Source organism: Moschus berezovskii, chromosome X (genome assembly GCF_049115385.1).
Source record: "Moschus berezovskii isolate FMDL1 chromosome X, NW_MosBer_1.0, whole genome shotgun sequence".
NCBI classification, from domain to species: Eukaryota; Metazoa; Chordata; class Mammalia; order Artiodactyla; family Moschidae; genus Moschus; species Moschus berezovskii.
The window spans coordinates 50589043-50612580 of NC_142488.1; the positions used below are offsets into that span (position 1 = coordinate 50589043).

The 23538-nt window shown below is 37.9% G+C and overlaps 1 protein-coding gene across 18 annotated transcripts in view; it reads left to right on the forward strand.

The window, feature by feature from the left end:
• HUWE1 (HECT, UBA and WWE domain containing E3 ubiquitin protein ligase 1) overlaps positions 1-23538 on the forward strand; it is a 168051-nt gene that overhangs the window by 58755 nt on the left and 85758 nt on the right. For all 18 annotated transcript variants that reach the window (XM_088834059.1, XM_088834063.1, XM_088834061.1 and 15 more), the window contains 10 exons: positions 15648-15710; positions 17785-17862; positions 18864-18911; positions 18992-19060; positions 19484-19583; positions 20476-20576; positions 20753-20903; positions 21240-21367; positions 21931-22071; positions 22283-22388. In XM_088834059.1, coding sequence (XP_088690185.1) covers positions 15648-15710; positions 17785-17862; positions 18864-18911; positions 18992-19060; positions 19484-19583; positions 20476-20576; positions 20753-20903; positions 21240-21367; positions 21931-22071; positions 22283-22388 — 985 coding nt within the window. The remainder of the gene's footprint in view (positions 1-15647; positions 15711-17784; positions 17863-18863; positions 18912-18991; positions 19061-19483; positions 19584-20475; positions 20577-20752; positions 20904-21239; positions 21368-21930; positions 22072-22282; positions 22389-23538) is intronic.

Genomic DNA, 23538 nt, shown 5'->3' on the forward strand with positions numbered 1-23538 from the left:
CTGTTACAGATTTCTAATTTCTTTCCATTGTCACTGGATATGATACTTTGTACGATTTTATTGTTTTTTTTTAAAGTTTCTTCATTTGTATTGTGGCCTAACCTATGGTCTGTGTGAGAGACTTAATTATTTGTACTTCAGAAGAATGTATATTCTGCTATTTGTTAGGCAGATTGTTCCCTATATATATATATATATACACACACACACATATATATATGTATATATCTGTTAGGTCTAGTTGATTTAATGTTCAAGTCTTAAATTTCTTTGTTTTATCTTTTGTCTAGTTATTTATGTATTCCCTGTGTATTACAACTAACATCTTCATAATGAATTGTTCAAATTAATACCAACTTAGTTTTAAGAGTAGACAAAATGTTTCCTCCTGTATAGCACTTTCCTCTCACTTTATGTTGTTGTTACAAATTATACCTTTATATATTGTGTGTCTATCAACATACATGTAGAATTTACTTTTTTATAGTTATAAACACACACAGAACGAAAAGGAATTACAAACCAAAAATAATTATGCATTTTATGCTTACCTGTGAAATTAATATGCTAGTGTTCTTAATTTCTTCATATGGAGTCAGGTTACTATGGCATATCCTTTCATATCTGCTCTTTTAGCATTTCTTATAGGCAGGTCTACTAGCAACAAACTGTCAGCTTTTATTTGAGAAAATATTAATTTCTGCTACATTTATGAAGGATAATTGTGCAAGATATAAAATTCTAATTAGCAGTTACTTTCTTTCAGCACTTTGAATGTGTTTTCCCACTTCATTCTGACCCCTGTGGTTTCTGATGAGAAATCAGCTGTGAGGATCCCTTGTATATAACAAATCACATCTTGCTTGCTACCTTCAAGATTATTCTGTCTTGGTCTTTGAAATTTTGATTATGTCTTTTTGTGAATCTGTATTTTTATCCTATTGAAATTCATTGAGCTTCTTGGGTTTGTAGATTCATGTCTGTTGTCAAATTTGAGATGTTTTGGGTATTATTTCTTTAAATAATCTCTTTGCCTTTCTCTCTTCTCCTTGGATTCCCATTTTGTATAGGTTGGTATACTTGATGAAGTCCCACAGAACTCTTAACCTTCATTTACTTTTTTCTGTCTGCTCTTCAGACTGGATAATTTTAGTTGACCTATCTTCAGGCTCATTGATTTTTTTTTTTCACCTTCCTATATTTATTTTCAAATAAATTTATCAGAATTTTTACAAAAGTATTCAGTCGCTCAGTCGTGTCTGACTCTTTGCAACCCCGTAAACCGAAGCATGCCAGGCCTCCCTGTCCATCACCAACTCCCAGAGTCCACCCAAACACATGTCCATTGAGTCGGTGATGCCATCCAACCATCTCATCCTCTGTCGTCCCCTTCTCCTCCTGCCCTCAATCTTTCCCAGCACCAAAGTGTTTTCAAATGAGATTGACGCAAAAGTAATTGTGGTTAGAGACCATGAATTTTAAATCATTATAACTAGTCTCAAACACATCTTTGTTAATCAAAATGAGAATCATTACAATCAACATATTTTTGCCAACAAGAAATGTTTGTTTATTCCTGTAGCATAAACATCCATGCTTCAGGATTCAAAGAACTCTTGGAAAGCATTTTCTGCATCCTGCTAGTTGTGGAAGCATTTTCCCTGCAAAAAGTTGTCAAGATGCTTGAAGAAAGGTGAATATTGTGGATGAGGCAAAATTTTCTAGCCCAATTCGTTCAACTCTTGGTTGTGTGACATGTGGTCCAGCATTGTTGTGGAGAAGAATCGGACCCTTTCTTTTGACTGCTGCAGGCTACAGACTTTGCAGTTTGGCATGCATCTCATTGATTTGCTGAGCATACTTCTCAGATGTCATGGTTTCAGTGGGATTCAGAAAGCTATAGTGGACCACCAGACAGTGACCATGACATTTTTTGGTGCAAGTTTGGCTTTGGGACAGGGTTTGGAGCTTCTTCTCAATCCAGCCACTGAGCTGATCATCTCAGTTGTTTTTTAAACTGTAGTTTTTGTCACTCGTTACAGTCTGATTGAGAAATGGTTTGTTGTTGTTGCACAGAATAAGAGAAGACACTTCAAAACAATGTGTTTTTGTTTTTGTTTTATTTCTGATCAGCTCATGAGGCACCCACTTAGTGAGTTTTATCACCTTTCCAGTTTGCTTCAAATGCTGAATGACCGTCGAATGGTCAACGTTTTCTTTGGGAGCTTCTCGTGTAGTTGTAAGAGGATCAGTTTCAATGATTGCTCTCAGTTGGTTGTTGTCAACTTCCAGTGGCTGTCCACTGCGATCCTCATCTTCAAGGCTCTCGCCCTCTTTGCAGAACTTCTTGAACCACCACTACACTGTATGTTCCCTAGCAGTTCCTGGGCCAAATGCGTTGTCAGTGCTGAGAGTTGTTTCTGCTGCTTGACAACCCATTTTGAACTCAAATAAGAAAATCACTCAAATATGCTTTTTGTCTAAAATCATTTCTGTAGTCCAAAATAAATATAAAATAAACATCAAGAAGTAAATCATTAGCAAAAAAATATAAAGCAAGAAAAGCACATTAAAATGATGTATAACATAATGACATTTATTTTAGAATGTATTCTGATATCAAACAGATTTTAGCAGTGCAAAAACTGCCATTACATTTGCATCAAACTAATAATACATGTTCAGTGTTGAAAATTAAGAACACAAAAGAAAATTATAAAGAAGAAAATAACAATAATCCTCGGCTCTCACCATGTAGATAAAATAACATCGTGTTTCATGTGCTGCTTTTCCCAATATGTAACCTATGGTGAGTATTTTCCCACAGCGTTCAGATTTTTAAAGATTGGACAATAGTCTTAGTTTCCAAGCCACCCTCCTGGTCCTCCATTGGTGCCCTTTACTGGTGCCTTATCTTTTGCTGCCTCCAAGTGTTGGAGTGACTTAGTGCTTCACCCCAGATTCTGTCTCTTATCCATCTATATTCTGCCTACATGATCTACCCAGTTTCATGGTTTTAAGGACCATTAACTCCCAAAATTACGTGATTTCTTTGAACCTCAAACTTGTATATTTACTGCTTTCTAAACATCTCTGCTGGATATCAATTGTAATGTGTACAAAATCAAACATGACCACCTCTCATATGTCTTTCCCCAATACTCAATCCATTTCAGATACCTGGCACCCTTGCTTTCCTAGACAGTGCCAGGCACACTCTTGCTCCAAGGACTCTGTGCAGCTCTGTCCCCAGTTGTCTCTATGACTTGCTCCCTCATCTTCTTTTAACTCTTAAAAACTGCCATCTCAGTGAAGTCTCCCTACCATCCTGTTTTAAAATCAGAACACCTTCCATATTCCCTATTACACTTAGCTTCATTTTTCTCTGTAGCACATATTACCATCTAACATTATATATTTTTTAAGTTAATTTATTCATTCTCCCTGCTTAAATCTGCTGTTGAACCACTTTAGTGAATTTTTCATTTCTGTTACTGTGCTTTAGCTACAGAATTTCTATTTACTTCCTTTTTTTTAAATAATTTCTAATTGGCATTCTTTATTTGATGAGACATCATTCTCATGGTTTCCTTTAGTTCTTTGTATAGGATTTGGTTTAGCTCTTTAAGCATATTTAAAATAGATGATTTAAAGTCTTTGCCTAAATCCAATGACTGAACTTCTTCAGGAATGAATTCTACTAATTTTTTTCCAGTTTTGTGGGGATATATAAACCCAAATGAACTTTTTGGCTAACCCAATGATTGAAATAAAGCATTGTATAACTTTAAGGTATACAACATGATGATTTGTTACACTTGTATATTGCGAAGTGATGCCCACAAGTAGGATTGATTAACATCTCCCATCACCTCACATTATTGCCATTTCCTTTTTTGTACTGAGAACATTTAAGATTTATTCTTTTAGCAACTTTAAAGTATATAGTACAGTATTGTTAGCTATAATCACTATGCTGTAGGTTAGATCCCCTAATGTTTTTCATTATATAATTGGAAGTTTGTGCAGTTTGACCAACATCTCCCCTTTTCCCCCAGTCCCTAGCAACCACCATTCTAAGCTCTTTCTTTGTGGTCAGCTTTTGTAGATTCCATGTATAAGTGATACCAGTAGCTGTCTGTCTCTGATTTACTTCACTTATTAGAATGCCCTCAAGGTCTATCCTTGTTTGTCTTAAAAGGTGAGATTTTTCATGGCTGCGAAATGAGGTGTTCTCGTTTTATGTATGTGTTTGTATTTTACATACATGTATTTTACACACACATATATTTTTTACACACATATGGCACATCTTTATCCATTCATCCATAGATGGGCACGTATATAGTTTCCATACCTTAGCTACTGTGAACAATTTTGTAATAAAAATTGGAGTGAAGATATCTCTTTTTCCTGATTTCCTTTCCTTTGGATAGATAGCCAGAACTGGAATTGCTGGATCATAATAGGTCTGTTTTTAATTTTTTGAGGAACTGCTGTCCTGTTTTCTGTAGAGGCTATTTGCTGTTGTTCAGTGGCTAAGTCATGTGCAGTCTTTGTTACCACGTGGACTACTATATAGATAGATAGAGGCTATACCAATTTATATTCCCACCAACAGTGCACAAGCATCCTCTTTTCTCCAAATACTTGCCAGTACTTGTTGTCTCTTGTCTTCTTGAAAATAGCCAGTCTCTCAGGTGTGAGGTGATACATCACTGTGGTTATGATTTGCCTTTCCCTGATGACTAGTGATATTTAGCACCATTTCATGTAACTGCTGGCCATTTGTGTATTGTCTTTGGAAAAAATGTCTGTTTAATTCCTGTGTCCATTTTATTTACTTATTTTTTAAAGGGATGAAGATAAATTTTATTTTTTAAAACAACTATCACAATAGAGGAAAAGAGACCACAGTATAGAAGTGGGCTCAATTCTGAATGCAGGATGGGCATTTGCAGCCAAGGAGCAGGGCTGGGGTGGGGACAGTGGGTGGAAAATTATTAAGAGGAAATATCAGGGGTAGGGGAGATTCTGGTTCCCCTAACTTAACTGGTTTCTTGCTGAAACTAGATTCTACAGGGAAGGACCCAGAAAAGCCCAAATTTGAAGACTGGCTGAGAAAATTGCTCACAGGAGCCTGAGCAAATTTGGGTCAAAGAGAGAGTCTTTGTCAAGACCCAGGATCTGAGTTCAGGGAAGGAAGAGGGGGAGTATAGGGGATTGAATGGTAGGTTCCCAAAAGGATATGCCCTTGCCCTAAACCCCAGAACCTCTGACTATGAAAGAAGAGTCTTTGCAGATGTAATTAAGAATCTTAAGATCATCCTGGATTATCTGAGTGAGCTTAGATCCAATAACAAGCATCCTTATAAGAGACAAAAGAGAAGGAAACACAGATACACAAGGAGAAGTCCATGTGAAGACAGAGGCACCTCTGCCCATTTTAAGATCAGATGGTTGGTTTTTGCTACTGTTACTCAGTTCTATGAGTTCTTTATATTTTGGATAGTAATTTCTTTTCAGATATAATGGTTTGCAAATATTTTCTCCTGTTGTGCAGATTATCTGTTCATTTTGATTGTTTCTTTTGCTATGCTAAAATGTTTTAGTTTGATTCAGTCTCCTTTATTTTTGCCTTTATTGCTTTTGGTATCATGTCCAAAAAATGGTCACCAAACCAGTGTCAGGGTGCTTTTACTCATGTTTTCTTTTAGGAGGTTTATGATTTCAGGTCTTATGTTAAAGTCTTTAATTCATTTCAGGTTAATATTTTGAGTGTTATGTGTAAGATAGGGGTCCAACTTCATTTTTTTTCCTGTATGTTAGTTTTCTCAGTACCGTTTATTGAAGAGACTATACTTTCCCCATTGATTATTGGCTCCCTTTGAAATATTATTTGACTGTGAATGTGAGGATTTATTTCTCTGTTCTTGATTATGTTCCACTGGGCTATGTGTGTTTTTTATCTAATACCATACTGTTGATTACTATAGCTTTGTAATGGTATTTTTTTTTTACACTATTTTGGCATTCATTCTGCATAATACAGAAATACATATAATAACTAGTATTTTAAAGAGTGCAGACCACGTACAAAATTTTTAAAGAACAAACTAAATCTTTAGTGGATTTCAAGTACAAAAAATTAAAGACATGTTACAAAAATCAAATATAATATTTTTAACCATACTTTATCATTTTAATATTATTAACACAATATTTGAATTAATCATGAAAAGTAAAAAAGAGTTATTTAAGGGGGAAAAACATCTCCTTCAAATAATTCTGTCTCTTTTTATAACTTTGAGATCTTTACTTAGCTACTTGCTTAGTTGAGGGCAAGGACTATAAAAAACTGACGGTAAGTTTGGTTTAAAAGCATTTGTTTTGTCTTCATTTCCTGTTTATAGTTTCATCACATATAAATGGAGAGTCTGATGCTGTTCATTTTAATGCTGTCTTGTTTCTCTTATACTCAGTCAGAAAGTCTGAACTGATAACAAAACTCTGCGTGACTCAGGGTAGTAGCTGATTACACTTCCACAGATTGAGGGGTCTATTTGTAGACTCTAGGGTTTGTCTTTTTGCATAAAAGAAATAACTGGGTCTTTGATCTTGGTCTCAAGATGATTCAGGCTTCTGACTTTTCAATATCTTGAAATAACGGTATTTTACTAATTACTAGTATCTCAGTATTTAAAAGTAGCTTTCTATACCAAAACAACAGCCTACCAAAAACTAGTAGTAGAATCACTAATGCAAATCCTGGGACATTTTGATGCAACCTGTTTAACTTCAGGTGAGTTGCTGCTGCTGCTGCTAAGTCACTTCAGTCGTGTCCGACTCTGTGTGACCCCATAGACGGAAGCCCACCAGGCTCCCCCGTCCCTGGGATTCTCCAGGCAAGAACACTGGAGTGGGTTGCCATTTCCTTCTCCAATGTGTGAAAGTGAAAAGTGAAAGTAAAGTCGCTCAGTCTTGTCCGACCCTTAGCGACCCCACGGACTGCAGCCTACCAGGCTGCTCCATCCACAGGATTTTCTAGGCAAGAGTACTGGAGTGGCTTGCCATTGCCTTCTCCGTGTAATGGTATTTGAAATCAGGAAGTACAGTATCTGTAGCTTTGTTCTCTCTCAGGATTGCTTTAGTTATTTGGGATCTTCTGTGTTCCATATAAATTTGAGGATTGTTTTTCCTGTTTCTGGGAAACTGTCATTGGAATTTTGAAAGTAATTAAAATTTATAGATTACTCTCAGTATTATGGACATTTTGACAATACTAATTTTTCCAGTCCATGAACATGGGATATTTGTCTCTTCTTTAATCCTTTTCGTCATTGTTTTGTAGTTTTCAGTGTACAGATTTTACCTCCTTGGTAAAATTTATTTCTAAGTATTTTACTTTTTTATGGTGTTGTAAATGGGATTGTTCTATTTCTCTTTCAGATAGTTAGTGTATGGAAATATAACTGATTTCTGTATGTTAATTTTGTATCCTGCAACTTTACTGAATTTATTAATTCTAAGTTTTTGGGTGGCCCCTTGGGGATTTTCTATATATCATTTGCAAGTGAAAACAGCTTTACTTCTTCCTTTTTGAATTGTATGTCTTTTTTTTCTTGCTTAATTGCTCTGGCTAGAATTTCCAGTATTGTGCTGAATTTCCAGTACTGTGTTCCACTACTGTGAGTGGTTAGAATGGACACCTTGTCTTGATCCTGATCTTAGAAGGAAAGGTTTCAGCCTTTCATCACTGAGTATGCTGTTAACTGTGGGCTTGTCATATGTTCCCTTTACCGTGTTTAGGTATGTTCTCACTATACCCCGTTTTGGGTTTTTATTATGAAAGGATATTGAACTTTGTCATTACTTTTTCTACAACTTCTGGGCTAATCATGTGATTTTTGTCTTTCATTTTCTTAATGTGATAATCACATTTATTGGTTTGCATGTGTGGAAACATCTTTGCACCCCAGGGATAACTCTCATTTAAATTGTGATCTATGTTCCTTTTAATATGCTGTTAAATTTAATTTCCTGGTAGTTTACTGAGGACTTTTGCAAGTTTGTACATCAGGGGTATTGGCCTCTAGTTTTCTGTTCATGTATTGTCCTTATCTGGCTTTGGTATGAGGGTAATTTTGGCCAAACAATGGTGATTTTCCCAATTACCAGTTGAGAAGTGTTCCTTCTTCAATGATTTGGTAAAAATTTGAGAAAGATTGGTTATTCTTTAAATGTTTCACCAGGGAAACCATTTGGTCCTGGAATTTTCTCTTGGGGGTCTTTTTTGATTACTGAGTCAAGCTGCTTATTCATTATTGGTCTCTTCATATTTTCTGTTCTCCATGACTCTTTTTTGGTTATGTATTTCTAGGAATTCTATCCACTTCTTCTAGGTTATCCAGTATGTTGGCATTTTGTTCCTAGTGGTCTCTAAGTGATCCTTTGTATCTGTGGTATCAGTTGTAATGTCTCTTCTTTTGTTTCTGATTTTATTTATTTGAGTCTTCAGCCTTTTTTTTTCATTCTAGCTAAAGTTTTGAAACTATTTTGTTGAGTAGTTTTTAAAAAGTTCTTACTTTCATTAATCTTTTCTGTGGTTTTTCTAGTCTCTATTTCATTTATTTCTGCTCTAATCTTCGTTCCTTTCTTCTACTAACTCTGGACTTAGTTCATTCTTCTTTTTCAAGTTATAAAATTAAGTTGTTTGAGATATTTCTTATTTCTTAATGTAGGCATTTATTTCCTATGAACTTCCCTCTGGAAGTACTTTTGGTGCATCATATTCATTGTGATATTTTGTGTTTCTGTTTGTTTCAAGATACTTTTAATTTCCCTTTTGATTTCTTCCTTTGACCCTTTGGTTGTTCAGAAGTGTATTGTTTACTTTCCAGATTTTTGGGGATGTTTCCAGTTTTCTTTCTGTAACTGATTTCCAATTTCATACTCTTCAGTTCAGTTCAGTTCAGTCGCTCAGTCGTGTCCGACTCTCCACGACCCCATGAATTACAGCACGCCAGGCCTCCCTGTCCATCACCAACTCCCGAAGTTCACTCAAACTCATGTCCACAGAGTCGGTGATGCCATCCAGCCATCTCATTCTCTGTCGTCCCCTTCTCCTCCCGCCCCAACCTTTCCCAGCATCAGAGTCTTTTCCAGTGAGTCAACTCGTCGCATGAGGTGGCCAAAGTATTGCAACTTCAGCTTTAGCATCAGTCCTTCCAATGAACACCCAGGATTGATCTCCTTTAGAATGGACTGGTTGGATCTCCTTGCAGTATAAGGGACTCTCAAGAGTCTTCTCCAACACCACAGTTCAAAAGCATCAATTCTTCGGCGATCAGCTTTCTTCACAGTCCAACTCTCACATCCGTACATGACCACGGGAAAAACCATAGCCTTGACTAGACAGACCTTGGTTGGCAAAGTAATGTCTCTGCTTTTTAATATACTATCAAGGTTGGTCATAACTTTCCTTCCAAGGAGTAAGCGTCTTTTAATTTCATGGCTGCAATCAGCATCTGCAGTGATTTTAGAGCCCAAAAAATGAAGTCTGACACTGTTTCCACTGTTTTTCCATCTTTTTCCCATGAAGTGATGGGACCAGATGCCATGATCTTTGTTTTCTGAATGTTGAGCTTCAAGCCAACCTTTTCACTCTCCTCTTTCACTTTCATCAAGAGGCTTTTGAGTTCCTCTTCACTTTCTGCCATAAGGGTGGTGTCATCTGCATATCTGAGGTTATTGATATTTCTCCCAGCAATCTTGATTCCAGCTTGTGCTTCTTCCAGCCCAGCGTTCCTCATGATGTACTCTGCATACTGTTAGGATCCAGAAAAATATTTGGTATGATTTCAGTCTTAAATTTGCTAAGACTTGTTTTGTGACCTATCATATAATCTCTCTAGGAGAGTGTTCCATGTGGGTTTGGGAAGAGTGTATTCTGCTGTTGAATAAATGTTATACATATGCCTGCAAGGTCCATTGGTCTAAAGTATAGTTCAAATCCAATGTTTCCTTCTTGATTTTTCTCTCAGTACAGTCTATCCGTTGTTGAAAGTGAGATACTGACATCTCCTGCTATTATTGTATTGTTCTGTCTTTCTCCCTTCATTTGTTGTTCAGTCACTAAGTTATGTCCGACTCTTTGCAACCCCATGGGCTACAACATGCCAGGCTACCCTGTCCTTCACTATCTGCTGGAGTTTGCTCAGATTCATGTCCACTGAATCAGTGATGCTATCTAACCATCTCATATCTCCCTTCATATCTATTGTATGTGTGCTCAGTCACTTTGCTGCTGCTGCTAAGTCACTTCAGTCGTGTCCGACTCTGTGTGACCCCATAGACGGAAGCCCACCAGGCTCCCCCGTCCCTGGGATTCTCCAGGCAAGAACACTGGAGTGGGTTGCCATTTCCTTCTCCAGTGTGTGAAAGTGGAAAGTGAAAGTGAAGTCGCTCAGTCGTGTCTGACCCTTAGCAACCCCACAGACTGCAGCCTACCAGGCTCCTCCATCCATGGGATTTTCTAGGCAAGAGTACTGGAGTGGCTTGCTATTGCCTTCTCCGCTCAGTCACTTTAGTCATGCCCAACTCTTTGTGACCCTATGGACTATAGCCTGCCAGGCTCCTCTGCCTGTGGGATTTTTACAAGAATACTGGAGTGGGTTCTAACTGATTCAGGGGATCTTCCCAACCCGGGGATCAAACCTACATCTCCTGCATAGCAGGTGGATTCTTTACCCACTGAGCCACCTGGGAAGCCCTCTTATCTATTAGCATTTACTTATACATTTAATATGTTCCAATGTTATGTCCATATAATTTACAGTTGTTATATCCTCTTTGAATTGACCCCTTTATCATTTTATAGTGACCTTGTCATTACATTACAAAACCATTACAGGTTTTAAGTCAAAGCCTATTTTGTCGGATATGGGTAGGTATCCCTGCTCTTTTGGTTTCCACTTCTGTAAAATAACTTTCTTTCCCTGCACTTTGAGCCTATGTGTGTCTTTAAAGCTGAAGTGAGTCTCTTGTAGGTAGCATGTAGTTGGGTCTTGTTTTTTTTTTTTCCAACCAGCTACTTTATGCCTTTTTTTGGAGTAATTATTATTAGTAATAGGTAGGGACTTAGTTATGCCATCTTATTAATTCTTTTTTGATTCTTTTCTGTTTCCCTTGCTCCTTTCTTCTTTTGCTGTCGTTTTTTGTGAATAATGGTTTTCCATATACTTCAGTTCCCTTCTATTCCTCTTTTTATCTAATCTAAGTTTTGCTTTTTGGTTACCATGAATCTTACATACAACATAGATATAATAGCAACTTTGACTGCATGTGGAAAACTTAACGCTTTTACTCCCCTTTGATTTTATGATTTTGATGTCACAGTTTACCTCTTTTTATACTGTGTATTCATTAACAAATTATTTTAGAATTAAAAAAATTTTTTTAATTATGTTTTTTTCAAATCTCTTGTCCTTTAACTTTTATCATTCATCAGTGATTGTTTAAGATAATGTTTTCCTGGGGCTCTCAAACACCTGCTGAGAGTGGCTGCAACCGATTCACAGACCACTGCAGGGTCCACAGCTTGGGTCCTATTATCCAACAAACTGGTGGGTGAGACTTCTCCCAGGTCCCTTTGCATATGGGGTTGGATTCCACAGCTCCTATAAAGCTACTTTTCTCTATTAATGGGTGCCAAGTTATTGAGGGGGCGAGGAATGGAGCACAGTGAGAGACATCTTATTGCGCTGCCTTGCTGAGGCCGCTCCTTATGTTGCTACAGTGGACATTTTGAATATTACAACATGGCAACTCTGGAAATCAGACTCACCCTTCCCCTTCCCCAGGGTTTGTTGTTAAGATTTGTTGTTTTTTATTTAGACTTTTCTGAACTGGTTTCTGAATTCTTTGTTTTATATGGTCATTGAAGTCTCTCTTAGCATAATGGTCAGCTAGTGATTTGCCTTATTCCTGGAACCGAATTATCGCTCTCTTTGCTGGTGAGTTCTGTGTACATATTGGTATCTTCAATGTCAATGCTCACTATCTTCAGTACTTCACCAGAAAGTTAAGAATCCCTGTGGGCAAGAATCACTTAAAAGAAATGGAGTCACCCTCATAGTCAATAAAGGAGTATAAAATGCAGCACTTGGATGCAGTCTCAAAAATGACAGAATGATCTCTGCTCGTTTCCAAGGCAAACCATTCAATATTACAGTAATCCAAGTTTATACCCCAACCAGTAATGCTAAAGAAGCTGCAGTTGAACGGTTCTATGAAGACCTACAAGACCTTCTAGAACTAACACCCAAAAAAGATGTCGTTTTCATTATAGGGGACTGGAATGCAAAAGTAGGAAGGCAAGAGATCCCTAGAGTAACAGGCAAATTTGGTCTTAGAGTATAAAATGAAGCAGGGCAAAGACTAACACACCCGTCATAGCAAACACCCTCTTCCAACAATACAAGAGAAGACTGTACACATGGATATCACCAGATGGTCAATACCAAAATCAGATTGATTATATTCTTTGCAGCCAAAGATGGAGAAGCTCTATACAGTTAGCAAAAACAAGACCAGGAGCTGACTGTGGCTCAGATCATGAACTCCTTATTGCCAAATTCAGATTTAAATTGAAGAAAGTAGAGTAAACCTCTAGACCATTCAGGTATGACCTAAATCAAATCCCTGATGATTATACAGTGGAAGTGACAAACAGATTCAAGGGATTAGATCTGATAGAGTGCCTGAAGAACTATGAATGGCGTTTTGTGATAGTGGACAGGAGGAAGTGATCAAGACCATCCCCAAGAAAAAGAAATGCAGAATGGCAAAATGGTTGTCTGAGGAGGCCTTACAAATAACTGAGAAGAGAAGCTAAAGGCAAAGGAGGAAAGGAAAGATATAACCATTTGAATGCAGAGTTCCAAAGAAGAGCAAGGAGAGATAAGAAAGCCTTCCTCAGTGATCAATGCAAAGAAATAGAGGAAAACAACAGAATGGGAAAGACTAGAGATCTCCTCAAGAAAATGAGAGATACCGAGGGAACATTTCATGCAAAGATGGGTCACAATAAAGGACAGAAATGGTATGGACCTAACAGAAGCAGAAGATATTAAGAAAAGGTGGCAAGAATACACAGAAGAATTATATAAAAAAGATCTTAGTGACACAGGTAACCACGATGGTGTGATCACTCACCTAGAGCCAGACATCCTGGAAAGCAAAGTCAGGTGGGCCTTCGGAAGCATCATTATGAACAAAGCTAGTGGAGGTGATTAAATTCCAGTTGAGCTCTTTCACATCCTTAAAAGAGATGCTGTGTTAAAGTGCTGCACTCAATATGCCAGCCAATTTGGAAAACTCAGCAGTGGCCACAGGACTGGAAAAGGTCAGTTTTCATTCCAATCCCAACGAATGTTCAGACTACCACACAGTTGCACTCATCTCACATGCTAGCAAAGTAATGCTCAAAATTCTCCAAACCAGGCTTTAACAGTACATGAACTGCGAACTTCCAGATGGTCAAGCTGGATTTAGAAAAGGCAGAGGAACCAGAGATTAGACTGCCAACATCCATTGGATCATTGAAAAAGCAAGAGAGTTCCAGAAAAACATCTCTTTCTGCTTTATTGACTATGCCAAACCCTTTGACTATGTGGATCACAAGAAACTGGATAATTCTTCAAGAGATGGAAATACCAGACCACCTTGAGAAACCTGTATACAGGTCAGGAAGCAACAGTTAGAACTGGACATGGAACAAAAGACTGGTTCCAAATAGGAAAAGGAGTACGTCAAGGCTGTATATTGTCACCCTGCCTATATAACGTATATGCAGAGTACATCATGAGAAATGCTGGGCTGGAGGAAGCACAAGCTGGAATCAAGATTGCCAGGAGAAATATCAATAACCTCAGATATGCAGATGACACCACCCTTATGGCAGAAAGTGAAGAACTAAAGAACCTCTTGATGAAAGTGAAAGAGGAGAGTGAAAAAGTTGGCTTCAGAAAACTAAGATCTGGCATCCGGTCCCATCACTTCATGGAAAATAGATGGGGAAACAGTGGAAACAGTGTCAGACTTTATTTTGGGGGCTTCAAAATCACTGTAGATGGTGATTGCAGCCATGAAATTAAAAGATGCTTACTCCTTGGAAGGAAAGTTATTACCAACCTATATAGCATATTAAAAAGCAGAGACATTACTTTGTCAACAAAGGTCCATCTAGTCAAGACTATGGTTTTTCCAGTGGTCATGTATGGATGTGAGAATTTGACTATAGAGAAAGTTGAGCGCCAAAGAATTGATGCTTTTGAACTGTGGTGTTGGAGAAGACCTTTGAGAGTTCCTTGGACTGCAAGGCGACCCAGCCAGTCCGTCCTAAAGGAGATCAGTCCTGCGTGTTCATTGGAAGGACTGATGTTGAAGCTGAAACTCCAATCCTTTGACCACCTGATGCAAAGAACTGCCTCATTGGAGAAGTCCTTGATGCTGGGAAAGATTGAAGGCGGGAGGAGAGGGGGACGACAGAGGACGAGATGGTTGGATGGCATCACTGACTCAATGGACATGAGTTTGAGTGAACTCCGGGAATTGGTGATGGACAGGGAGGCCTGGCTTGCTGCAGTCCATGGGGTCGCAGAGTCAGACATGACTGAGCAACCGAAATGAACTGAACCAGAAAGTTTACAACTCTGGCTTAGCCTTCCCTTGCATAGAGCCTCATGTCATCTAGAGATGTGGGAACTTAGTGCTTTTTCAGGTCTTTTCTGAGAATGTGCCCAACCTTGGGCACACATGGCCTTCTAGATTTCCAGGAGTGTGTGAAAGTTTTCAAAGCCCTTATTCCCCAAAACATCACACTCCTCAGCCTTTTTTTTCCAAGCTTTTCCTTTTGTCTATTAATTACCCCAACTGTATGTACTTCGATGTTTTCAACAAATGCCCACCCCCACCCCTGGGAGAATTTCGAATTAGGCAAAAATGATAGATATCTCAAATGCTGTTGAAAATGTAGGCTAATTTTTAAGCAAAATTGTATGGCTGGTTTTTGGGTTTTTTTTTTTTCTATTTGGAACTCAGTAATATTGAACAGTTGAGCCATTTTCCCCCATTACTTAGGGGCTAGTACTTGATGAATTTTTTAGATGTTGTCATGGCAGAGTACAATAATATTAAGCAATGCAGGATCTTCTACTTTGCACTTTGACTTATGTCAAAAAGTAAGGAACTGAAGAGCATGTGGTTTCACCCTATGAGAGAGGTGATCAGGCTGAGCACGGAAAGGATGGTACAGTATTGAAGATCCAATGGGTCAAGACTGACCTTTCAGCAAGCATGACTGCAGGCATATCAAATGCATTTACTTGCAAGAGCTGCTTATATTCTTCCCAGTGGCATCCTCACAGAACAATGAAATTGATCTCATTGGAGAAATCACATTTAGGCAGACCATCTTGCCTTGAGTCTTACTTAAGTTCTTGCTTCTATTTGCTCCCTCTTTTTGTTTGATTTTAATGTTGGGTGTCTTTTCAACAGTGTTCCAAGCAGCCACATACTCTTTAAATACTTCATACACAAAGCTACCTTAAGCACTGTTTTAATACTGTCTTTTTTCCTTTTCCAAGAGCTGGGGTGGTAAGGAGAATGGCTTTGGACTAGCAGAATGTTGCAGAGACTTGCATATGATGGTAAGTAACTCTTAGATTTGAGTATCTTTTGACAGAACTTGTGTGATCTCTTTTTGAGCCTTACTTGACAATAAATATATGGCATTTAAAGTTGTCACTTCACATCAGGATTTTGAGGAACCTGAGATCAGTTGAGACACAGCATACCTTTTCTAGATGTGCTTGGGTCCTTAATGTGCTAGTGGTAGCTGAAGACTCTCGGAAACACAGTATATGATCCTACAATCTCTTGAATAAGAAACTGCTTTTGTTGAGTCATCTTGAAAGTGATGAAAAATCCCAGAAATTATACTTCCTTGCATTCTCTTACTGGAACTATCAGAACTCTGGGTAGTCTGACATGATTGTAAGAATGACTACTTAGAGAACAGGTCTGCCATTTTGGTTATTGAGAACTTGCAGTGTTTTCTGTACTTTCCATGTTTACCCCTCATGCCTGTCTTGCTCATACTTTAAGCTTTGTTTAGATTATGAACTCAAGTCATCCTCCCCTCTGCTCTGATACGTTGCTATAGAACCACAGAGCACAATTGAATTATTATAATACAATTCCATGCGAAGAAGCAGCTATATTTTCCAACACATATACTGCTGCTTTTGTTAGTTTGTCATGTATATGACAAATGGATGCAGTGAAATTTAGTGTAATTATCTTAACAAGCCTTAGCAAGCCTTTTCCCGCCAGGAGAATGTTTCTTTTTCTGGTCACAGAAAACTATAAATAGAACAAATTAGTTGTCCACCTTAGCTGGTATGCTTTCTTTATATTAATGAATATTAGGTAATATGGGCGGAGAAGGCAATGGCAAGCCACTCCAGTACTATTGCCTAGAAAATCCCATGGATGGAGGAGCCTGGTAGGCTGCAGTCCGTGCGGTCGCTAAGGGTCGGACACGACTGAGCGACTTCACTTTCACTTTTCACTTTCGCACATTGGAGAAGGAAATGGCAACCCACTCCAGTGTTCTTGCCTAGAGAATCCCAGGGACGGGGGAGCCTGGTGGGCTTCTGTCATGGGGTCACACAGAGTCGGACACGACTGAAGTGACTTAGCAGCAGCAGCAGGTAATATGGGAGATGAGTGTTATCTGTTTTAATAATTAAAGCTGTGTAAATCTTAAAGGGTATTTAGTTTTACAATTCTAAGAAAATTATTTTTCATCTTAAAGTTTAGTTGATTAATTCTGAGGCTCCTTATGTATATCAAGCCTGTTCTTGGCCACTTGAGCAAAACACTGTGATACACTCTATTAGGTTTGTATGGTGTCTGTTATGATGTTGGTCTTGACTTATATTTATTTATTGATATTTGGCAGTTCATGGGACTTTGAAAATTTTGTGTACTTTAAAAGAAAGTAGTACATGTTTTAAAAATTCTAAGAATACAGAGGGGTATATAATAATTCTTTACCCCCGGAGGCAACCACTGCTACTGGTTTCTTTCAAAGACACACTTTAATGGGCATGCTGTTGCAGTCTTATTTGTCATGTTGCTTTTCTAGAGTTAAGTAACATTTGTTGTCAACGTCTGGTCTATATTGACTTGGTATCTGCCTGTGCAGAAAAGCAATTGGGTATCATGAGAAATGATATAGGATGGTATGGGAAAATGCATTTAAAGAATTACAAAGGTATGCCCATGAGGCATAGTTTGAATAAAATATTTCAAAAGGTGATGATATTAACTAAGATTTCCATAAGATGTTCTTTTCCATTCTCGAACTAGTACCTAGACCCTTGTGTTTGTCCTTCACCCTTGAACTCTTACTCATTATTGGGATAGGCTTGCCTCTCTCTTCCCTCTTGAGAATAGCTGCAGTCAAAATTGATCTCTTGAAAGAAAGAACAACTGATAACTTCAGTAAGGAATATGAAAGCTTTTGGAGCTGTGGGCTCCACTGTCCTGATTTTGTGTTACAAGACATCTGAGCTTTGCTAAAACAAGGAATCAAGGCACTGTAGCTGCTGGTGACACTCCTGATTCTGCTGTCACACTGAGTTGGACAAGTAGCTAAGACTGAGGGAAGATTTGGGAGAAGATGGTATCTGATTTTTTCATGTGCTTTTTACACAGAAATACCCACCCAGTGCCACTACACTACACTTTGAATTCTATGCAGACCCTGGGGCTGAGGTCAAAATCGAGAAAAGGGTGAGTCTCATTCACACTTGTTCTAATAGAGTCAATGATCTGTACCTGGGGTTGACTTTCTAGGACTCCTCAGTAGAATTAGAGAATGATGTTGAGATACATTGCTGCCCTCCCAAGATAAATATATCCAGCAGCTTCTCAGGAATAAGTGTTCATTGTTTGCCCAGCTGATAGGTTTGAAACTTACTTACGCTGGAACTGTCAAGACAGGACTCTGTTTATAAGGCAGTGTTAGGACTGGTATATTTTTCTCAGTCTCAGTTGAGAATTCCACCGTTTAGTATTGGGTTAGCCAAAAAGTTCATCTAGTTTTCAGAAAAACCCAGACAAACTTTTTGGCCAACCCAGTATAATAGTCTAGATAGTGATTGGTTCAACTTTCTCTGCTCAAGCCAGCCTGCATGAAGTCTGTGTATTGCTTACAGGGCCCTGCTTCAATTATCTGGTCATTTCATATATTCTTTGAGGGGATAGCAAAATTCACTTTGGTTTAGAAGTGGTCTAATAAATAAGATCTTTTTTTTTCCTTCTACTTAAACTGTATGCTCAGTCACTCAGTTGTGTCTGACTCTTAGTGACCCCATGGACTGCAGCCTACCAGGCTTCTCCATCCATGGGATTTTCCAGGCAAGAGTGCTGGAGTGGGTTGCCATTGCCTTCTTCATGCATATTTAGAGAGAACCCATTTTCATGGATTCAGTCTTTGCTGTAAATACAAAGGCTATGTGTATTAAATAAAGTTTAAAAGGGATAAGGAAGAATATGAAATGTATCTGGCTATGTACATTGTTTTTAATCTGGTTTCAAAGAAGCTTTGCTGAGAATGTATAACATGAGCATTTGGGGGATTCTAAAGAACACTTTGATTTTTGAGAGCATACAGTTGAATCTTCTATGTAGGGTGACATCTTGTTTTTCAGGTAGCTCTTGGCAGTCCTATGACATGGAGAAGCTAAGATATACAGTGACTCCTAACAACTCTCTTATCTTTCTAATTTCAGACATCTAGTAACACACTACATTATATTCACATAGAGCAACTTGACAAGGTAAGAGGAATATTTGACTATTGGTTAGTTCTAACATTTAGTTCATTTTTTGTTCCTAACTATCTTTTTTCCTAATGTAGATTTCAGAAAGCCCTTCTGAAATCATGGAGTCTCTTACCAAAATGTACAGCATTCCTAAGGATAAGCAGGTATGATATATCTTATAAATATCTAAATAATATCCATATAGATCAGACTATTGTGCTGAAGTGGGGAGATAGCATAGCAGAAAGAATGGAGTCAGAGCATGTTCAAATTAGCCTCTGTAGGCCTTAGTTTTCTCATCTTTTATGAGGGCAACACTTATTGGCTTCCTAGATCTGATGCAGTTTGAGGAAAACAGAAGCAGCTTTATTCACCATGAATATCTAAGAGGTGGTAGCTTAACACTTGGATACCAAAGGAGAAAACATTTAGTTGTGTATGTTTTTTCTGCTCATTGTAATGGTGATCAGATATTTAATTTGATTAATAATCAGAACTCTTGCCAAATAAGTAAGACTTAGCCCTCCCTCAATAAGTATAGTCACCTTTTCCACTGGTTTCCTAATTTAGGTCTTATGTCTCTACAGATGCTGTTATTTACACACATACGGCTGGCCCATGGCTTTTCTAATCACAGGAAGCGATTGCAAGCTGTTCAGGCCAGGCTACATGCAATATCTATATTAGGTAAGAGAATAACACATAACAGGTCCTGGTTAGGCAGTTTAGACTTGATTTCCTTTGAACTGCATCTGTTTTTGTTGCTATGAGCTTATTGTAGTTATGTAGCTGGCAAGTTAAATTGTAGTCAGGTTGCCAGCATTTCTAGTGTTCAATGTATTCATCATTCTTGGGCTCCTTAATGTTGGATCAGAAAGAAGATATGTATGATTCACACATCATATAGGTTTAGTGAGTGTTTTTTGTTTTGTTTTTTGAGTGTTCATATAGTCATCTTCCCTTAGACCCTATTTTTCCTCTTGCCAGTTCATCTTCCTCTCTTTGAGAGTGTAATTTTGAAATTCATTAAATAATACGGTGCATTTTACTTTTTCTTGTAGAGTGGTATAGTGGAAATCACATTGGTTTCAGAGTCAGTCCTGGGCTTTCACCCTGACTTTGTAGATTATTAGACACCTGTTTATCCTTTTGGCTTCACTTTCCTATTTTAATGTTGGAACAATATGTATTTTATAAGCTGATCTGAGGATTAAATGAAAAAACCGATAAAGTCCTCTCAAGTTTTACTACAGTGTCATATAAGTTTCCAGTGTAAAACAGAAACATATGAGTTATCAAGTAGTGATGTTATAAAGAATTAATTCTTCTCTTTTTATACTTAAATTTCTGAAAATCCTTGCTCAAGACAATTGATACCATTAATAGGAGAATCAGTTTGGTGGGTGTTTGGGACTTAAAACTATATTTGCTCCAGTCTTCTGGACTTCAGTGATTTTGTCCTCCAATGCTGGTGGAAAGGGAGTTCTTCCCCAGAATCAGTAGATGCCAAAAGGTCTGTCATTGGGCAGTGGCTTGACCACTGCCTTCTTGCCTAAAGTGTTTATTTCTCCTTTTGCAGTGTATTCCAATGCCTTGCAGGAGTCAGCAAACAGTATCTTGTATAATGGATTGATAGAGGAGTTGGTAGATGTCCTTCAGATAACAGATAAACAGCTTATGGTAAGTATTTATTAGATTCTTTACCAGCTGAGCCACCAGGGAAATCCCAAGAATACTGGAGTGGGTAGCCTATCCCTTCTCCAGTGGATCTTCCTGACCCAGGAATCGAACCAAGGTCTCCTGCATTGCAGGCGGATTCTTTACCAGCTGAGCTACTTTACTTTCTGTTTTCATAGGAGATCAAAGCTGCTTCTTTACGAACGTTAACATCAATTGTCCACTTGGAGAGAACTCCCAAACTCAGCAGTATTATTGACTGTACTGGAACTGCCTCCTACCATGGATTTTTGCCTGTACTTGTGCGAAACTGTATCCAGGCCATGATTGGTAAATTTTTGTGATTATTATTCTGGGCACCTAAAGGAACCCTACCCTTTGCTTTGTCTACCTTTGTTTAAAGTGAAAGTGAAAGTCGCTCAGTCGTGTCTGACTCTTTACAATTCATGTCCATGGAATTCTCCAGGCCAGAATACTGGAGTGGGTAGCCTTTCCCTTCTCCAGGGGATCTTCCCAACCCAGGGATCGAATCCAGGTCTCCCGCACTGCAGGCAGATTCTTTACCAGCTGAGCCACAAGGGAAGCCCACCTTTGTTTAACGTCCTGCCAACTTAACACCAAATTCTGAACTTGCTCTTTCTCTTCCTCTCTCAACTTCCCTTGTAGACCCTTCCATGGATCCATACCCTCACCAGTTTGCCACTGCTCTCTTCTCTTTTTTATACCATCTGGCCAGCTACGATGCTGGTGGCGAAGCCTTGGTCTCCTGTGGAATGATGGAAGCCTTATTGAAGGTGCTCTACTTACTTTTTTTAAACAAGTACATTTGGGGGGAAATTAACTAAGAGAAGGTACAGAGTTATAAGTTTGAAGTGGTTCACAGTGAGGATAGTTAACATAAGAAAGCTTACCCAGAAAATGTTACGCTTCATTTCCAAAGTTTGGCCTTTTAGTTATCTCATTAAAAACTTTTAAGATCAGCTATTTCCATTATTAAGAATTGATCATAGTCTAGCATGGTATAATAGGAGGCCCTGGGTACTAATTAAGATATTGCCACATCTCCTCATGATCTTAAGCATGATAGGCTTTGCCATGTGTGCTAGGCCCCAGGCACCAGCTCTTTACTCCCTGAATATTTTATTTAATCCTGAAAGGTAATTTATGTCCCTATTACCTCAGGCAGTTGAGTCTCAGAAATGATAGAGCTGTCATTTGGCAAGCACCAAAAATCAAACGTATATTTTTTTCCTGCTGTACCATGGTGTCTCCCTGAAACCCTAGACTGCATGTTTCCAAAAGAATATATTATTACAGATTCCATTTGATTGGTTTTACTTTTTTCTTTCCCTAATAGGTCATAAAGTTTCTTGGCGATGAACAGGACCAGATAACATTTGTCACCAGAGCTGTCAGAGTAGTTGACCTTATCACCAACCTGGACATGGCAGCTTTTCAATCCCATAGTGGACTTTCTATCTTCATTTATAGACTTGAGGTATATGAGGAGTACTTCACATATACTTAGATGTAGTGATTGCTATGCCTAGAAACTAAGACCATTGTTATAATAACCCTAAAGAGCCATGTTATCCCTTTTTTGTTTTTAGAAACCATTTCTATAATCTGCCTGTGACACTGTTTTGTTGCAATTTTTTAATCTATATTATATATGTAGGATTATCTTACTATTTCCCTCTTGATCATAGCATGAAGTTGATTTGTGCCGAAAAGAATGCCCTTTTGTGATCAAGCCAAAGATCCAGAGACCCAGTACTGCACAAGAAGGAGAAGAAATGGAAACTGATATGGATGGTAATTAATAATTACTATTAGTATTGGTTCATTACTGATTCATTATCTTCTTATTCCCACTAAAGAGTAAGCTTCATGAGATCACAATACTGTTTTCTTCACTGGTATAATCTTAAGTAGTGCCTGATATGTATATCATAGGTGTTTAAATATATATTACAAAAACATAAGGAGACTGTAGACACTAAAATGGGACCCTGTGAAATTATCTGGCTGTTTGGAGGAGATAGAGGTGGAAAAGTTGTTGGGTAGGGAACAACTTTTAAAATCTGAAAGACTAAGTATTCTTAATCTTAGGGTAAATCAGATTATGTCCTTTTTAAAAACTTCCCCCAGTGCATACCTCTTAATAATAGTACCGAAAATAAAAAATTGTTTCACAGCTATCCTAACAGCTTTCTTAATATTTAATCTTGTCTTTATCACCCAGGATGTCATTACATATATCTATGTATGATGCTAATAATAATGATACTAAATTTTTTATAATGGTTTTCATTCTTGACACTAAATATCCATAAGTTTTCATTCCTTCCCCCCCGCCAAACATAACTATGTTCATTGCTGTCCCTAGAGGGCCCTTTACCCAATTTCTATCTCTAGTCTGCAATGGGCAACTTGGCATTTGAGGTAATGGGTATGGTCATGTCGTCCCAGGTATTGATTAAAATGTGACATCTCCAAAATGTTGTGGTATAGAAGATGATTTAAAGGCTCTGTTCACAATAAATCAGTGGTTGTCAAACATAAGAAACCATAAGAATAAGGATAAATTAAGATGCTTGCTAAAGATTTAGTGTAATGCTTAGTTTAGTAAGTCTGTAAGTGAAGACTAGGAGAACTACATTTTTAACAACTAATTCTGGTGTTATGATGTACCTATAGAGAAAACTGTATATTCACTGAAAGTCAGGTTACAGAACCATGAGTTTATGTCCTATATGTCTATATATGTATTTAAAAGATTGGAAGAAAATATTTCAAAATGTAAGCAGTGGTTTATCACTAATGGGGCTTTTTATTGTATTTTATATGCTGTAAGAAGTAATTGTGTATCTTGTACTTGATTGATTAAAATTATTCAAATGTATAAAGTAGAAATGATAACTCACTTCTCAGCCACCATAGCTATTTTAGTGTAGTTCTTTCC